The sequence below is a fragment of the Macrotis lagotis genome, chromosome 2, assembly GCF_037893015.1.
Source record: "Macrotis lagotis isolate mMagLag1 chromosome 2, bilby.v1.9.chrom.fasta, whole genome shotgun sequence".
Classification (NCBI taxonomy): Eukaryota; Metazoa; Chordata; class Mammalia; order Peramelemorphia; family Peramelidae; genus Macrotis; species Macrotis lagotis.
In genome coordinates this window covers 129837842-129858098 of record NC_133659.1, presented here as the reverse complement: position 1 = coordinate 129858098, position 20257 = coordinate 129837842, and the positions used below count along the sequence as shown (strand labels likewise).

At 34.4% G+C, this 20257-nt stretch overlaps 1 protein-coding gene and 1 long non-coding RNA gene across 2 annotated transcripts in view; both read right to left on the bottom strand.

Annotated features, from left to right (window-relative positions):
- Nucleotides 1–20257, bottom strand: part of DNAH14 (dynein axonemal heavy chain 14) — a 577586-nt gene that overhangs the window by 330442 nt on the left and 226887 nt on the right. The window contains 1 exon segment of the mRNA XM_074220908.1: nucleotides 19572–19668. Coding sequence (XP_074077009.1) covers nucleotides 19572–19668 — 97 coding nt within the window.
- On the bottom strand, nucleotides 469–5212 carry LOC141513193 (uncharacterized). The gene is made up of 3 exons (XR_012475732.1): nucleotides 5160–5212; nucleotides 3098–3350; nucleotides 469–527 (listed from the first exon to the last, which is right to left on the bottom strand). It is a non-coding gene; the product is annotated as an uncharacterized LOC141513193 (long non-coding RNA).

Here is a 20257-nt window from a genome sequence, read left to right as displayed (position 1 = left end):
CCAAGGAATTATAGTTCAATATGACCAAAAATGGAAATCATTGTCTTCAACCTTATTCCAACTTCTCAAAATTTTTCTATTTATATTGAGGGTATCATCATCTGTAAAATGAGCTGAAGAAAGAAATGGCAAATCAGTACAGTGTCTTTGCCAAGAAAAATCGAAATGGGATCATGAAGAGTTGAAGAGGACTTAACTAAACAACAATGACAGCAACAATAGTTCATAGCAACAGGTTATAGTAATCTGAAAAGAGTTCATGATGATTCTTTTCTCATGTAAAGATTCTGGTCCAATTAACTCAAACACTACTTATTAGAATAACAGTTAGGCATAATAAAAGAAAGATTTCTTTGATAATTATGCAAAAGACTATGATAAACCTGTGATAAACCAATTTAAAATAGATATTATGAATATATTGGTTCATCACAAAATTGATGTGACTGACCATTTTTCATTTTCAGGGAACGGACGTTTAAATCTATCAGCATATTCATTTTCTGGGAATAAGTTCGGTAAAGTAGCTGGAAAAGAGAAAGGAAAACAATATTTTTTTAGCTGTCAAAACTTTCCCATCATTTAAGTATCAAAATGTAGTGAAAATATTTGTAAAAACACTGCCCTAGATTGGCCTTTTCAGATTAAGGAGTGAACAAGAGGACCTCCTCATCCTAATGGGGAAGAGAATATTCCCTTATCAGCTGCCTTGTTTTCTTATTTATTCAAGGCATATATATCTTTACAAATTATGGAATAAGGTTCTCCTATGTAATCTTCAAGTGTTTTGTAGATATATTCTTTTTTTTTTTTAGGTTTTTGCAAGGCAAATGGGGTTAAGTGGTTTGCCCAAGGCCACACTGCTGGGTAATTATTAAGTGTCTGAGACCAGATTTGAACCCAGGTACTCCTGACTCCAGGGCCGGTGCTTTATGCACTGCGCCACCTAGCTGCCTTGATATATTCTTTAAGATATAAAATGTTTTCCCCTGGTTTGTAGCCTTTTGGTTCCAAATCACATTTAGCAGGTATGACTGGGTGTTGCTACATAGTACAGAAGCTTTACCTAAATTGTGTTCTATGTAGTCTCAGCATTTCATGAATAGGAATATTATACATGTATATGCATGAATATATTTGAATGCATATGTGTATATTCAAATAAGCATACATACATATTTATGTATAAATTTACAACAATAATGCAGGAGATGAGGGGGAAGATAATGAAGTAGAAGAGGGGAATAAGAAAACTATGAATCATCTATCAAAGTATCTTCTGCAGGGGGCAGAAGTTAATAGTTTAAAAGTGAGTATAATTACTGATAAAATAGATGATAAAACATGATTATCACAGTTTAACAAGCCAAAAGATGATTTTTGGTGAGATCATTGAAAAATGCCTTTGTGAAGAGAGGAATAGATAACCCTATTTCCTACCACTACCACCATTTTCCTTTGAATTTGGATAATTGGAAGGAGGTGGACTACCCATGGAGAATAAAGCAGAAAAGAAAGTCATATGTAATGGAAATATACATTGTTCTGTCTCCTCTGATGTTTCTTAAACTTCATTTTGTGACCTGGGTCCATTGTGTAACTCTGTCTTATAAAGTCATATTATGACCTATTTTTAATTTGCCATGGAAACTTATTAGCTAGTTTACTGTGCTTCCCAAATTGTCCTCACATGCTTTAATTTTCTCTGTTAAGAGACCATCCCCCTAACTTGTTTCTTTTTGACATAAGACTATGATTGCCTGTAATCTTCAAGGACAGAATATGGGGAGAAGCCCCCCTCACCCACCAGAGATGCCCAAGATCAGAACATCATAGCTGGGTGGAGACTGTCTGAAGATCCCTATTAAAAACCCCACTCAAATTCCTAAATTATTGTCAGTCTCCTAACTGCATGAGGCTGATAACCAGAGACCAATTCTTCTACCCTGTAGTTATCAGCTTTAGGGGTGGGTTGCTCATGGTCTCTCAGAGATGGTACTAGGACCCTTGTTCACACTCCTTCATAGAACTTCCAGTCTTCACTGAGGAGAACAAGGGCTAAGGGGTTGAATTCCATGGTTCAGTGACAGGGAATTTTCCTTCTATACCACCTCTTAGATTTCTGAACCACTCACTAAGGGCTAGGAACAGGATCTACTGGACTTGTGCCCCAGTAGAAGGGAATTCTTTTTTCAATCATGGGTGAGAACAATACTTATAGTTCTTATCAAGACATGATATTTCTAGAATTGTGAAAAAATTCTATGGAGAGGTTAAGAACAGTTTCCAGATACATTTTTATAGTACACTATTTTCTGGGAGTGATGACAGAGAAAATGGAATAGAACTAGGATAAAGTTTAATGGAAAGATAGAAGAGAAATCTCATCAATGATGCATCAGATTGTCTGATTTTGTTTAAAGAGTAATCAAAAATTTTCAGAAGTTCAAGAAATTTATATTGCTATTTGGGCAAATAACATTATTTCCTTCTTCCCCTTCCTTCCCTCTCCCCCATTCTCCCCAGTTAGATATACTATTAAAAGTTCTAGGCCTGGAATCAGGAAGACTTGAGTTCACATCCATATTCAGACAATTTACAATCCTGTGAAACCAAACAAATCTCTTCAATTTTGTCTCTGAATATTCTCCAAGAGAGTTTCTTAATTAAGTTGGGCAAATCTTTTGTTTTCCTGTATAAGATTTTTTCAATTTCTGATTTTATGCTTTACACATACCATTTCTTCTTCCTTTAATATTTTTCTCCATTCTCTCCTTTATTTTTGTCTATATTCAACTCCAAAATATAGTTTAAACTTTCTTCTCTAATCAACTCACCTGATCATTTTTAAACTTTATCTTTCATGAATCCTCTCGGTTTCTCATGAATTTAATTTTTAATTTTTTTCTATTTCCCCTATTGACATGTAACTTATAAATAACTCACAAACCAGAATAACTTCCAACTCCCAACTCCCAACCAGAATGCACACTCTTTGTAGAGAGAGGGGTAAATTTTCTTTCAGTTTTACCCAACAGGCACTCAAGAAAATTAATTGACCCAAGTAAAAATTATTTGGAAAAATTATTACACTTACATTTACCAAAAGCTCCATGGCTTTCCATGAAATCAAAAAAAGCATCAAGAATCCTGCAGAGATTTCTTAAAATTGATATTTCATGTACAGAAAATGGCTGCATACTATTATTCTTCCTTAAAAAATGTAGACCTTCTTCTACACTTTTGGTAAACATTTGATCAAGATTTTCTATGCCTCTTTGTGGAAGAAGTGATGAAACTTTTCTAAGCCATGTCTTAACATATGGGTCCCATCCTAAGTCAGCAGGATCCTAGAAATTAAAAATAAAATGAGATGAGAGTCTAGATATATATTGTTCATAATATATTATGAGCAAATGAAAATTTACCATGAAAATACAGATTCTTCATATAGAAGTGCCTCCAATTATCTAAGAAAATTAAGAAAATGTCTTTTGTGATCACTTTACATTTTCAAAAGGAGTTTAGATGGTGCTTTTCTCCCTCAACTTTTTTTCTTCCCTCCCTTAATTTATTTCTATTAATAGAAATGGTCTGGGAGAATGTATTCCTGGAGTTACATTAGGATGTGGCTATGACTGACGGACTGCGAAGCTAGAACAGGCAGATTATCCCAGATTGCATGGTTCACAGTATCCTCTTCTTCCAATGATCCTTACTACTTCAACTATGTCTCAGTTTGTCAACACCAATCAACAACCTGGTTAAGGAAGCTTCTAGGCTCTACTACTGTTCATTCCTTCCCAAGATCAACTCTGGGAAAAACTGTGAAGGAAACAGAACTAGTTTTTCCCTCACCATGTGGTGGCAACTTTTACTTGCCATTTTCCCCTTCAGAGAGTCCTTTCACTAACTTGTCCATCCACTGAAGTCCAGTGACTTCATATTCTCCTCTTCCTCCCTCCTATCCAAATGTGCTCTCAGCTTGTTACTGGCACTGGTCACTGACACTGAAGATATGTTGTACTGTACCAATATTCAAATGACTAATAACAACTTAAATATTATTTCTCCAAGGAGAATTTACATTTTAGCATGGATCAAAAGTAGAAAATAAAATGATTCTTGGATCTAATTGTGGAATTCAGGTTTTTTTTTTTGAGTGAAGGAGAATGGGGAGATGGGAAATGGAGAGATTTATTAGTTACCTGCAAATAATAATAATAATAATAATAATAATAATAATAATAATAATAATAATACAGAAAACCACTGATTTTGTCTATGGGAGGGTCATTTCTATTTTTCAGCTAATTGAGCTACTCTATTCATTTAACTTTGTTGACAAAAGTCAAGGTCTCAAATACAATGCACAGCAATTAGCTTCACACACAGAAACCATGTTCTTTGATCACAGACTTCTTTCCAAAGCTCCCCAATTTGCCCCCAATTGAGTTTCTATGGTATTCCTCTATATTAAGTCAACTGTCTTGCATATGGATATAGTCTGCCACTAGTGACAAGACTACCCATGATTCAGTGTAGTCTTTCACTAGTCTCCTGTTGATAACTGAAATGTGATCTTCTAATTAAATCACCTCAACTTCTTACTTACTTAGTTCAAGTCCCACTTTTTGTAGACTTTTCTGCTCCTCCCCACCTCCTCACCTCCCCACCAGCTGTATAGATCATCCCCTTCTCTGATTACTTTCCATCTACTCTGGATCTAGCTTCCACATGCCTAGTTACTGACTTGTTGCCTTTCTTGATAGAATGTGAGCCTTTTTACGGGCATATTATTTGTCTTTTCCTTTTGTACTCCATTCTTAGCACAGGATCTGGTACACAGTAGGCAAAACAAATGTTTTAACCATGAGTGATACTGACATCCAGTATTTCCCCATAGACAATAATACAATCATTTTTATAATGATTTATAAACAAATTATAAACAGATTATACTTCTAGCAATGAATGATGAAAAAAACAAAAATCAAAAACCATCACCCTACTAAGACTATGAATGCACAATTTCAGTAGTACCAGCGGCTCCTTCCTAGGTATAAAAAGAAACTAAACCAGACTTTTAAAATATATCTGAAAGGAAGCTTACTTTTTTACAGGTTAACTTAATAGGAAAATTATTCCTGGAATCCTACCACATAGACCATTGCACATCGAGTGATAGTAGCAGGACTGGCTTGAGAGAGATTATCCACTTCAAAAATCATCCTTATGCTATCAGTTAAAATGATTCTCTCACTGCTAGCAAGGCACAAGGTTTTGCTGTCATCTAGCACAGTGTTTAGGTTTTCTATCCATATGGGGTCAACTGGGCCATCAAATACTATCCACCTGCCAATCTGTAATTGTCATAACTGCAAAATTAAAAAAAAGTGTTTATTTTATGGTTTGCAGCATGTTTTATTTTCTCTAAATATAACTTATAAATGTCAATCTTATTTTTATTATATACTATAATTTATGTTAATATTAGTAAGGAAATTTATTTTCTAATCCTGGTAAAAGCTGATAGCCTAGTAATATATTTATAAGTTTAGAAAAAATAATTTTGGAAAGTAATTTAAACTTATCTCAGAATCATTTTGCTCTTCCCTGATTGAGTTTCTATGGTACTACCCAAATTGACTGTTCTAAATAATTTCTTCTCTTTTTAATTTTCCTCATTACTTCCTCTTCTTTCTTTTTTATTTTACACAGTTTATATTTTAACAGATAAAAAGGTCATTCACCATGAACTCCCTCATTTTTCCTATTCTACATCTCAATTACCATTGACACCATTCTCAAGTCTTTCCATTTGCTTGAATCTCTAATGAAGAGGCAAACTGCTCTTCTCATTAAGGTCAATCTGTTTACTTGTGTCCTTGGCCCTCTCTTCTCCAGCAGTTTGCCACCTGCTATCATTCTTCACCTTTCTAAGTTTTAGTTTCTCCCTATCTCCATGCTCTTTCTCTGGGACCTGCCCATGAGCTGCAATTCTCTAAAATATTTTTGATTAAAGCTACTAGACTTTCTCTTTTCTAGCTGAAATAAAAAGTTAGGTATACTCATTATTTCCACTTTCTAATGCTCCATTCATTTATGATGGGACATCCAATACTACTCAATTGAAATTATCTTTTTTTTCAAAAAATTAACCTTAGAGCTCTTAATGGTCAAATCTGATGGATTTTTCTCAGTTCTCATTCTTTTTTGCCTTCTGCAGGCTCTGACACCTGACAACTCCCTCTTTCTTGACATTCCATCCTCCTTGTGTTTTTATGATACTAATCTCTTTCTGGTTTTCCTCTTATCTGATTTTCTTTTTTTTTCAGTTCGGCTTATGACCAGGCCTCTGGTAATTTATATTAAATACTGGCATGAATAAAATGCACATACTTTCCATTCAACAGGTAATATGAAAAAAAATTTGCACAGCAGGGGGAAGACTACTCATCAAAGATGTGCAATCTAAAAAAGCTATGTCCAGACATAGCTATGTGCAGACATGCTTCTTGATCCAACGAATACCATCAAGTCTATCGCCTAAAGACATTCACAAAAGGGAAAAGAATTTAGTTGTACAAATCATTATATATACATAATTTTTGTTTTTGTTATGGAAAAGAATTGGAAATCAAAGCAATTCCCATAAATTGGGGGATTGTTTTCTTGCTATAATATATTTGGGCAGTTTTTTTGAGGATTTCTTTAAATATGATATTTAAATCCCTTTTCTGGTATGACTTTTAGGCAATCCAGTGATTTTAGAATTTTTCTCCTTTTATATGTTTTCTGTCTGTTGTTCTTCATTTACAATGCATTACTTTTTTTCTACTTCCTTTAAAAATTTCCTTTAATATTTTTTGATTTCTCATGAAGTCATGAACTTCTAATTGGTTAATTTGAATTTATAGCAGTTTTTTTAATAGATATAATTTTGCACCTCTTGTGCTAAAGTTTTTTTTCCACCCTTTTTATTTACTTTTTCCCAATTACATACAAAGTTTTCAACATTCATCTTTTTATAAGCTTTTGAATTCATATTTTCTATCACTCTTCCTTTTCTTACCCTCCCCATGGCAGCAATCTAATATAGGTTGTATATGTATAATTGTGTTCAACATATTAGAAATGTAGAAAAAAAAGAATTAGAACTAAGGAGAAAAAATCACAAGAGAAACGACATAAAAGAAGTTTTAAAAAGTGAACATGGTATGCTTTGTTCTGCATTCAGAATCCATAATTTTTTCTCAGGGTGTGAATTACATTTTCCATAACAAGTCTCTCAGGGTTGTCCTTGATCACTGAACTTCTGAGAGAAGCTGTGTCCATAATAGTTGATCCTCTCACATTATTGCTATTAATGTACATGATATTCTCCAGGTTCTACTTACTTCACTCAGCATCAATTCATTCAAGTCTTTCCAGGTTTTTCTAAAGTCTGGCTCCTCTTATTTCTTACAGAATAATAGTATTCCATAGCATTCATATAACATGGCTTGTTCAGTCATTCCCCAATTGATGGACATTCCCTCAATTTCCAATTCTTTACCACTACAAAAGAATTGCTTTAAATATTTTTGTACATATGGGCCTTTCCCCCTTTTTAATGATCTCTTTGGAACATAGACCTAATAGTGGTATTGCTAGATCAAAGAGTTTGCAAAGAGTATGCCTTTTCAGCAGATTTCTAAATTGCTCTCCAGAATGGTTGGTTCACAATTCACAACTCCATCAACAATGCATTAGTGTCTTAGTTCAGTTTTTCCACATTTTCTTCAACATTGTTCATTTTCTTTTTTAACTTTTTAGCCAATATGATAGATGTGTGGTGATACCTTAGAGTTTTTTTAATTTGCATTTCTCTGATCACTAATGATTTGGAGCATTTTTTATGTGACTGTGGATAGCTTTAGTTTTTTCATCCAAAAACTGTCTGCTCAAATCCTTTTAGCATTTATCAATTGGGGAATGACTTGTATTCTTATAAATTCAACTTAGATCTCTATATATTTTAGAAATGAGTCCGTTATTCACAACACTAGTTATGCAAATTGTTTCCCAGTTTTCTTTTCTTTTTCTTTTGGCAAGATTTGAACTCAGGTCCTCCTGACTGCAGGGCTGGTGCTTTATCCACTGTGCCACCTAGCTGCCCCTTGTTTTCCAGTCTTCTGCATTCCTTCTAATCTTGGTTGCATTGGTTTTATTTAAGCAAAAACTTTTTCTTTCTTTCCATTCTATCTTTCCCCTATTTATACTCTTTTTCTATTTTCCCTTATCCCTCCTCAAAAATATTTTGCTTTTTTGATTATTGCCTGCCTCACCCTATCCTTTCTCCTTCCTGTCCCCCCCCCCCCCCCGATTTCGCTGTAGGGTATGATACATTTCTAAACCCAATTGGGAATGTATTGTCATCCTCTCTTTCAGCCAAATTGATTAAGAGCAAGATTTATTTAGTGTTTACATTCTCCCTACTTTCCCTTTGGTCCTTTGTGCTTCTTCATGTGGTGTTAACTATCCTCTAAAGCCTCCACTTTCTTCTCCCAGTTGATCTTTTTTCATTTCTAAATTGTTTAAATCTGTCTTGTATCCACATCCTTAGTTAAAGTGTACTACTTTCAACTGTCTTGATAGAAGTACAATTCTCAAAAATTATAATCATCATCACATCATAATCAATTTATTCCTACACTCTCTAGTATCTCCCTCTAATTGTCCCAATAAAAATATAACTATCATGAGCTAAAGCAAATTACCATATCATGATCAATTTATAGCCACATCCTCTGTCTAATTATGTTCCTTTCAACTGTCCTTAGAGAAATACAATTTGAACTTCAGATTTCTATTCAATTTTGTTGTTTTTATCAGGTCAGTTTGAAAGTCCTATATTTTGTTGAAAATTCATCTTTTCCCCTAAATGAATATGCTAAAGTTTGCAAGACAGTTGATCCTTTAATGATAAGTAGTAGGTAATCCTGACTGTGGATTCCATTTATTTGCTTTTTTTTTGGAGGCTTATAGTATTTTCTCCTTTAGCTGAGAAATCTGAAATTTGACTACAATATTTCTTGGAGTTTTTATTTTGGAATTCCTTTCCAGAGACAATTGATAGAGTCTTTCAAGTACTATTTATTTTATCTTCTTATTATAGGATATTAGGTTAGTTTTCTTTGATAATTTCCTGCATTATATTGTCCAAGTTTTTTTTCAGAATGTGACTTTAAGATAGGCCAATAATTCATAAATTATCTTTCCTCAATCTATTTTCCAAGTCAATTGTCTTTATTAAGGGTTTTACATTTTCCTTCTATTTTTTCAGCTGTTTGTTTTTGTTTAATGGAATCCTGGCCATCTCATGGAGTCATTAGTTTTCATTTGTCCAATTCTAATTTTGAGGGTTTTATTTTCTTCAGTTAACTTTTGTGTTTTCTTTTCTAGTTGGTTAATTTTACTTTCAGATGAGTTGTTTCTCTTTTTCATTTGGTCAATTTTACTTTTTGATGAATTCATTTATTTTCCATTGATCAATTTTACTTTTTGATGAATTATTTTCCTTTTCTATTTGTTTATTTTTACTTTTGAAGTTGATTTCTTTTTCCATTTGGTCAATTTTACTTTATGTTGTTTTCAGTCAACTTTTCACAAGTCTCCTGAATGACTCTAATTCTTTTTCTCCATTTTTCTTCTTCCTCTCTTCTTTGGTTTTTAAACTGCTTTTTGAGCTCTTCCAAGAGGTCTTTTTGGATTTGAGTTCAATTCAAAAACTCTTTGAGGTTTAACATGTAAACATTTTGCTGCTTTCCTTTTCTGAGATGATGTTTTTATCATCTGTCAGAATAGTAGCTTTTCATGATTTATGCTTTTTATGTAATTTTTTTTCATTTTGAGAGTTGAGCTCTGCTCCTGGGGCAAAGAGGGCACAGTCTCAATTTTTTTTTGCTGGGGCTTGGAGTCTGTATCTTGGTTTACCTATGTCTTTTGTGCTTCAGGTACTAGTATTTTGTTCCCTGCATTAGGGTAGCCATATCTACTACCTGTTGCACCAGTATTCTGGAACTTGAATTTTGTCTTCTGAGCTAGGGTTTGGATCCTCACTGCTGGCCTGCTGCACTACTGGTTTACTGATCCAAGCTGTGCTGTGTCTCATTGGCTTCCCAGTTCTCCCACCTATGTTGGCCTATATACCCCTTTTACCCCTGTGAGACAGACCTTTATGAAGTTTCTCCATGAGACCTTGAATTGTGAATTTGTTTCCCCTCTTTTTTTATGGGTACTGCTGATTTAGGATCTGTTTAGAGACTTCCTTTAAAGTTGCTTTGGGAAAAGCTCTGGGAGCTTCCTAGTTTTGTGTTGCCATTTTGGCTCTGCCACAGGGAATCCTGTGCTAAGGTTTTAATTGTTTTCTTTTAGTTTTTTTTTGCAAGGCAAATGGAGTTAAGTGGCTTGCCCAAGGCCACACAGCTAGGTAATTATTAAGTGTCTGAAGCTGGATTTGAACTCAGGTACTCCTGACTACAGGGCTGATGCTCTATCCACTGTGCCACCTAGCTGCCCCAGTTTTAATTTTTTTCAAGTCTTCCCTCTTCCATTCTCAATTCTTTTCTAATTTTCTTCTATTGGTCTCATTTCATTTGTAATAATTTTATAAATTCTTTAAAAATCATCTAGCATTTTTTCTCCTAGTGATTTTAATTTATCTTGTGGTCAAATTTTTTTTGAGGATTTGCTTGTAGGTATTTTAGAGTTACTTTCTTCTTCTGAGTTGTCTTTCACATACTTGGAATCAAATAGTTCTTTATTATTATTTTTTTGTTTACTCATTTCAGTCTTAACATCTAGATTGGGATTTTGTGTTAGGGTCAGGTTCTGTACAGTTTTGGTATGATTCTCATGGTCTTGGAAGTTTCTGGCTTATCTTAATTACACTCTTGTCAGTACATTTGTCAGATATTGAATGCTAAGTTCTTCAAAGATCATATAGGTGATGTGGGTCAGGAAGTACAAATTTTCAGGGAACAGACTGAGGACTATACTGATTTCAATAAATTATCAAAAACCCAGAAGAAGGCATATATCCTCAATGGAGGCTGTAAGACAATATACAGTAAAAAGAGCACTGAAATTGGAATCACAGTACCTTAGCCCGAATCTGAGCTTTATTACTATGTATGTAACCTTGAGCAAGTCAAAATCTCCCTAGAGCTCATTTTCCTCATTTTTAAAATTGAGGTTGGAGAAGGGCTGGTTCTCCCAGGCCAAGTTCAACTTTAAGTCTATGTTCTTATGATCTTTGAATGATGAAAAGACATGATATGAGTCATACTGAACATGAAGGTATATATATATATAGGCTGTGGTCCTCTGGTGGAGTGACTGACAAAATCATGAATCCATGCAAGTATCCAAGTACTAGAAAAATAATGTAAATGTATTCTAATATTTCAGGATTCTGTGATTCTGTCCATGTGGCTAATTCCTCACATGATAACAATTTCAGTACCTTTAGATAGTGTTTTTGCATTGATGTGTGCAAAATTTCATGACCCTATCTTAAGAGAAACATGGTCTTTTTATAGGGCTCATAATTGAAACTTTTTCAACTTGTTAAGGTCTGGCATTCTTTTGATTCATTTGTATTCCATTTAAGAAGCCAAGTTAGAATGAAACATCTTTACTACATAAAATCTAAATAATTCTACTCAAATATATGAAGGATGTATGATTTTATCTTCATGGTGAGCTCCCAGATCACAATCCATTTATATTTCAAATAAATACTAGAGAGTTTTCTAAGTACATAAAATTTAAGTGTTTGCTTAGGATGACATAATTAATATGAGATTTTATAGTTCATTGAACCAGGAAGATGGAAATTTAGATATTTTCTGCAGAACTTAACACTCTCATAAACATTCCCAAACCCCAAAGAGGAATTTGGCATCAGAGATAGATGGACTGTTAATACAACTTGCAGAATGTACTCTGACTTGTACTCTGGGATCCACTCAGATTTCTTTTCTACTGAATGATCTCTGCCAATATCTGTCTCCCATTTTTCTCCAACATCCTGTTGTAATAAGGGGAGAAATCTGATTTCACATCGACTTGAGTCAACTAGAGGGCATTCCAGGGATGTATAGCCAGGAACAATCACTCACTCTCCCCCATTTCCACAAAAAAGTAGCAGGAACTGACTCAGTCTAGTAAGAGAACTAAAGAATGGAGGTGAATGAGGGTAGTGAGTCAGTCGCAGCTCCAGTTCTAAAAGAATGGATTCAGCTAAAGCCAGTCTTGCTTATGAGAAGCTACTTGGGGAAAGGAACAGGATTAGCAAAAAATAAATTTCCCCAAGACAAGAGGCTGACAGTGCTGTGGTTCAGTATGGAAGGTAAATCCTCTATAAATAAGTGGGTAGTAGCAGAAAATGAGTGATAGGGTTTCTGCATGATTCAAGTAAGAAATCAGAATTTTGCATGAAGAAGTTAGTAGAAATATTGAATTTATACATAGCAAAAATAATAAGAATAGAAAAACATGGAAAATCCCTCAAAAGAACAAAAGAGAGCATAATAGATTAGGAATACAAATATATTGATCAGAAGGACTCTATTGAAGAATAGAAGCTAATAAATGTAACATATGCAATTTGAACTTAAATTCTTCCTATTCCAAACTCAACATACTATTTACTATGTAACACTGCTTCTACTGTATACTCTATTCTATTTCTTACTATGCGTATCCTAATTCTTGCATCCTATAAAATAAGAAAAATAATAAAAAAGAACAACAATGATATAAATGTTATATTTAATAGAGGCAAGAAAAGGTTCTATTTGTTTCAGGCATATCTATCTATTAATTATCTTCTTAATTTGGTTGAGACCACTTACGTTGATGGCGCTTTGGAGATTGAACATCAGTTTCTGTTTCTGCCTCATTTTCCTCTGCATTTTGAGTTAACTCTTCTTTGTCATTTGGATCAAGAATAAAAATCTAAAACACATTAAAAATGAACATTTGCAATATTATTTCATAGATCATAATTGACTGAAATGTGGGAAAGAATTAAAAAATAATAGTTGAGTAATAGAACCATATATGAGAGGTAGTAGATTCAGAACAGATCTTAGAGTCAAGTAAGATCTGGGTTCAAGTTTTGCTTCTGATCCATAATGACTGTGTTGTCCTTGGCAAATCACTTAAGTCCTCAATTCATTGTGCGACTTTCTAAGAATATGTAACAGAGCCAAAGTTCAGGGCATTGGCAGAGGGTAGAAGGAGTGTCTTATACCAATGAAATCACAGAAAGGGTTAACATATAATACTGATGATGACTGAGGTTTGTCCTTCATTAGAAGATCATGACATCATAGTTGTCTGCATATTGTCTTCCATGTTAGACCTTGAGGGCAAGGACTGTGCTGTTTTGCTTTTCTTTTGTATTTTCAATACTCAGGAATTTTTGGCACATAGCAAGTCCTTAATTAATGTGTGTGTGGTTTTTTTTTAGGTTTTTGCAAGGCAAAGAGGGTTAAGTGGCTTGCCCAAGGCCACACAGCTAGGTAGTTATTAAGTGTCTGATGCTGGATTTGAATTCAGGTATTCCTGAATCCAGGGCTGGCATTCTATCCACTGTGCCACCTAGCCACCCCCTTAATTAATGTTTTTTGACTAACCTTCCCCCACAAAGAAAAAGTTCCATCTTAAAATGACATTAATATGAAAGATGAAAATGTAATTTAAAAAATTAGTGAAGATGTACCTATAAAGTCTAGAAACTCACAAATAAAGTATAACAAAGATAAGTACAAGATAAAACACACATAGGAAAAAATACAGCAGTATCAGGCTACTCAAGAGGATTTGATGTAGTTGTCTACTCCTTTTACTTCTTTTCTTTCTTACATGCCTTAATCACTGAGAAACCCTTAGGGACTTACCCTCCCAGCTTCATTTCATTAATTTATTTTTTGGGATAGTCATTCTTGACCTATTTTCTCATCTTTCTTTCTTTTTAAAATTTTTTTTTTATTTATTTAAGGCAATGGGGGTAAAGTGACTTGTCCAAGTCACTCAGCTAGGCAATTATTAAGCATCTGAGGCTGGATATGAACTTATATACTCTTGATTCCAGGGCCTTTGCTTTATCCACTGCACCACCTAGCCACCCCTCATCTTTCTCTTAATTAACCTTAATCACTGAATGGGCACTGTCTTAGTCAAATTGTGACCTGGGAAAGATCTAGCTTTAAAAGACCAGGGTCATCTCTAGTTGTTATGGTCCATATCTGCCCACACAAGCCAGATGGATTTGGAGGCAAAAGTGATGCTGGTGACTTTGAACAGCACCCCCTTAATTAAATTCAACTCACTTTTATTTTTCTCCTTTAGCTGAGAATTCTGAAAGATGGCTATAATATTCCTTAAGAATGTATTTTTTCAGACAACTTTCTGGGGGTGATTGATGGATTCTTTCAAGGACTATTTCATCTTCTAGAATATTTAGTCAGTTTCTGTGATACTTTCCTGCAAGATACTGCTTTGATTGTGGCTTTCAGGTAGACCAATAATTCATACATTATCTCTTTTGAATGTGGTCTTCTGGTTAGTCATTTTTCCTAAGAGGTACATTACATTCTCTTCTATTTTTTCAACCTTTTGGTTTTTATTTGATGGAATTTTAATATCTCACATTAGTTTCCATTTGTTCAAATTTAGTTTTTAGGGTTTTATTTTCTGCTGTTGCCTTCGTTACCTTTTTCAGTTGTTTAATTTTACTTTTAGATGAGTTGTTTTCCTTTTCCATTTCATCATTTTATCTTCAAGCTGGTCAGTTTTACTTCTAAAATTATTGTTTTCTCAGCCAGTTTTTCATAGTTGTCCTGTGTGATTCTAATTTCTCTTCCCCAGTTTTCTTCTTCCTATCTTCTTAGGATTTTAAGATCCTTTCTGAACCTTTCCAAAATTGGGGCCAAATTATAAAACCCTTTGAGGCATCACATGTAGGCATTTTGTCACTGCTTTTCTCTTCTGAGATGACATTTTTATCATCCCTGTCAGAATAATAGCTGTCAATGGTTAGTGCTTTTTTTGTTGTTCATTTTGATAGTTGAGCTCTGCTCCTTTGGTATAGGGTACATAGTCCCCAAGCTTTTTGTGCTGGATGCTGGGAATTTGCTCCCTACCTTTACCTTCTGATGTTTCTGATTTTCACAGATTGCTCCTTGCAGTATGGTAGCCCAACACTGCACCAACGTTCCATGACTAACCTTGCTCTCTGAGCTGGGACCCTCACTGCTGGCCTCCTAGTCATGACATGAGCTGCACCAGGACCTGAGCTGTACTATGGCTAAAAACCTCTCACTGGCTTCCCAGATCTCCTGCCTACACCAGGATACCCTTTTATTCATGTGAGACAAACTTTTCCTGAAAATTTCTACAAGATTTCTCTTTGAAAAATTGTTCCATTGTCTTTTTAAGTTATGTCACTTTAGGATCTGATTAGAGACTTCATTAAAAATTGTTTTAGGGAAAGCTCTGGGAGCTTCCTAGCTTTGCACCACATCTTGTCTCTGCCTGCTAATCCAAGTCCCTTGAATACCATGGCATCACCTCTCTGTTGTCATTGATGCATGGTAATTTAAGGTAGGGTGCCTTGGTGATGGATAACCTAGAGGGGGGCTATCAATAATTTCTTGGGGTTCATTTATCATTGAAGAAATCACAAGACTATCTGACCCAGGAGTGCAAGAAAAGTCATAAATTTTAATTCACCAATTATTGCAAAAAGTTGCAAGTTCCCAGTGTTTTTTTTAGGAAGACAGCAAGGTAAAGAAAGTGAGTTGTTGGTGGAGATCATGAAGCTGAGAAAAGAGATTGCAGCAATTGTAGCCACCACAAGTAGGAGGGATGCAGGAAGGAGGAAGATGAAGAAGAAGAGTACAATTGAAGGAAGCCGTTGTTCTGTTAGCAGAGATTAGCTGAGGTCAGCGTAGTAGAGAGAGTGAATAGAACTTTTAAGCAACTAAACTTAATTTGTTCTGAGAGGAGCCAGGACAGGGTGTCAAGCAGTGACTCACCTGGATGTGACTGGAGTTTGGCATATACCAAAAGGATGAAGGAGGCTAAGGGAAGGGGCTGAGTTTGCTCCTATTTTCTTAGTGAATTTATATTTCAGAATAGGTTGAACAATAGTAATGAAGTCAGAGGCCCACAAAAAATGCCACACAAGCCCAGTTCCTTAATATTACAGGAAATGCCAGATGAATATTTCCCTAATATTTCTTCTTCAATAGATTGTATATATTTCTATTTATGTATTTATATATATATATACTCATATATACATATAAATTTATATGTATATGCTTATGCATATGCATATGTCTGAATGATGTTCTCAGAGGAAAGGTACTAGCATGGAAGGAAGGAAAAAAGGGAGAGAAGCCAGGAAAGGTTTCCTGCAGAAGTTTCTGTCTTTTGAAGAAGCCAGGAAATCTTGAGAGTAGTAGGTAAGAAAGGAAATCATTCCAAGCCTAAGGAACAGTCAGGGAAAATAGGCAGGGCTAATAAATAAAATGAAATGATGCTGTACTTTGTTACATAGTAATCAAGTCAGCCAATTTCCTGTCTCAGTTATACTTGATTTTATCTCTTTTGTCATTCCTACAAGCAATCATTTGAAAAATTTCATTAGTTTTAGTTCTGCAATATTTTTTTAATTCAAGCATTTTCCCTTTTCTACTCTTACTGCAACCATTCTCATTGAACTCTTAATTATATTGGTAAATCAAGTATAAGTCTTCTATAAATGATCATCCTGTCTGTAGTTTATGTCTTCTCTGTTCAATCTGTACTTCATAGTTTGTTCTGAATACTCTTCATGTCTCAACACTGTGATGATGTTTCATGTTTCTTCTCTACTCAAAAACTTTCCAAAGCTCCCCATTGTCTGTTAAATAAAATATAAACATCCACATCTGCTTCAGGATCTTATCTTCAATTTACTACTCTAGATTGACTTAATAGTATTCTACTCCATACATTCTAAACTCCAGCTAAGGAGAATTACTCTTCTTCTCTCATTCTCATTCAAAATTATTTCATCCCTATGTTTTGCTCATACTGCCTCCCATAGAATGTCCTCTACTCAACTGTAGTCTGCTGCCCTGGAAATCTCCATTCTCTGAAATCTATAGCTTCAAAGTCTAACTGTTGAAGTGTTTTCTGTTAAGTTTTACCTTCACCCAGGTGAAAATGATGTCTTTTCAAATTTCTCATTGCTTTGTGCCTAGACTTCTTTACATTTATCATTTTTTGTTAAGTCGATTTTCAGTTAGGTCTGATTCTTCATGACTCCATTTGTGGTTTTCTTGGCAGAAATGCTAGTGATTTGGCATTTCCTTCTCCAGCTCATTTTACAAATGAGGAAACTGAGACAGTTAAATGACTTCTTAGGGTCAAATGGTTAATATCTGAGGCTAGATTTGAACTCAGGGAGAAGAGTCTTCCTGACTTCAGACCCAGTACTCTCTCCAACTATTTGTTCTCACTTATCAAATTGTCCTTTATCATAGTTTTTATTTTTGCATATGTATTATTTTCTACATAGACTGAGACTATGTTCTGTGTCATAACTGTCTTTGTATCCATAGTACCTTCAATGTACTATGAACTTAATACATTTTCAATGAATTTAATTAAGTCCTCATCATATATGCTTCAAATAACTTATTTATATAAACCAAGTTCAGGAAGCAGTATTATACTGCACTTACATTAGAAAAATCTGAAATGAATAAATTTGATTCTGTCTCCATATTTTTTTTTGCATTCTCTTTAGTGCCATAGTGTACAAATTTTCTCACTGATGATGACAATAGTCCATCAGACCATTCCATAGTGTTCAGATCCATCTGACCATAGAGTTCGCCAAGAGTAATGCATTTTGGATTTAAAGTGAAAATCATTACATTCCCTTTTTTTCTGGTAACCTAAAAATAGAAAAATATTTGTTTTAGAAAAACAATGAATACACAGACATAGAAGAAGTTATAATTTGTTAATTTCAATTACAATTAGCATTTGTTCACAAAATGGAGTATGAACTTTGGACCTAAGTTCAAAACACAATTCTTCATAAAGAGTAGACCTTATAGACCCTTAGTACAGTTATAAGATAAATTAAGAAGTCACATGCTTATTAAAGCTAATTTGAGTACACAATATAAAAACATTTTAGAAATGCCCCAAATAATCCTCCACAAAAAATCACAAACAGAAAAAATACATATATTCTTTTCTAATACAACTTATGTAATATATAAATATTATATGATCATACTAATTCATTAAATGTTTGATGATAAAATATTATAACAGAAATAATAATTTTAATATAACACCTCCTAAGAATTATGGTTTGACATAAATGCATATATATATATTTATATACACACACAATGCACTGAATTATATGGATTTTCCTTTTGGAAGTACTGGGAAGTGGCTAAAGAGTCCGCTTGACATTTGAAAGAGGTAATATTTTAGTATTCCTATAATTAAGGACCATCCATGTAGCTCTTCCTTCACATCTTTTTAAATAAAATGCTAGGAATACTTCCCTTGCCTAAAATATTTCTGTTGGATGTCTGGGAGGCAGGGAAGAATATAGGAAAGAGGAAAAACTAAAACCCAACTTAATCTACTATAGACCCCCAATACAACAAATTAGAAGCTGCTTTTTCCTAGGAAAATGGGGACATAGAGTACAGAGTGCTATGGCTCCCATGTATCCCATTGTCCTGAAGTAGTAAGCTTGGAGCTGTAGGGCAGAATAAATAGGTTGCTGAGGGCCATGGTTCTTTCTCCATCTTCCTTATCTGTTTGATAAATGTCATTCCTCACTTCTCATTTGTAATAGGGAACTAGTACCTGAGAACAGTTCCAATAGATCAGTTCAGAATAAGCCATGGTTTACACTTGTGAGTAGAGCCTTATTTTTGGTCATGTCTTACATGGAAGGTTGGGGGCACCAGGAAGCTAGGAATGAACACTGAAGGGAAGGAAGAAGGCACCTAGGCTTTCTCTGTGTCTCATTATTTCACTATGATGTCCCAGCTAATTTATCCCTCCTCCTATTGCTAAATTCATCTCATAATGTTCATTTGGAGGAAGAGCCCGGACTAGCTCCCATCTTTCTCTGGCCTTTGCCAACATGCTTTCTAACCCATCCCTTTTCAGTTCTCTTTTGTGGGGGAGGGGAGGGGAGAGCAGGGGAGGAAAGGCTGTCTCTAGCCTAACTGAATTTTGATAGGGGAAGAGGAAGAGAGAGAAGTGAGAAATCTGACATATCTGATAGAGGTGAAGCTGGGGAGCATTTGAGTTGAAACATTAGTTTTATGACCTAAAATTTATGCACATCACTTGATGACTTGGGGTGGGTGTCTGTATGTGAACTAAATTATGCATGTTAAACCCCCAAAGGATCCTATTAAATATTTTATGTATAGGTGGTTTTACCTGCTGAGTCTCTTCCTGATTTGTAGACGTAGATGTACTTAAAGTTGGTAAAATAATTAGAGCTTTTTCTAAAATGTTTCTTATTGTAGTCTTCCCTCCTTCTGTTGCACCTACTAACATCACACCAATACAAGCCTAAAAACCAAGTTGCAAAGATTAGCTCCTTCCTAAAATGTAAAAGTAGCATTTTAATTATATTCTTTCAACATAATAAATATTTTCTCAGCATAAATGCTAATGATTAAAACCAAGTACTTTCTAGGCAGAAGAGTTTCTTCAAGTAAAACATTTAAATAACACCTTGGGAAAATATTCATGTGACTACAGTCTTTAATCAAATTTAAATCATTGGAAAAATGATCAAAAAATGATTAACTATGGAAGGGAATAGATTCCTATTCAAATTTCTGATTCCATGACTATTTCCAGATTCAGTCATACTGCAACCATTTATTCAAATATGCTATGTACTTTGCACTATAATGGGCTATAGAGAAGCTAAAAAGATAAAGTTTTATATGAAATAAAAAAAATCATGTATTAAGCCCTTAAACCCTTGAACCAGGTTTAAGTACAAGTGAAACAAATACAAACAAGTAACACAATCACTTCCCTCGAAGTGACTTTATTAATTAAAATTAATTTTTAATTAAATTAAAAACAGCAGGAGTAACTCCATTTTGCCATTTATCTACCATTTTGTGAAGTTAAGTGTCAATTTCAT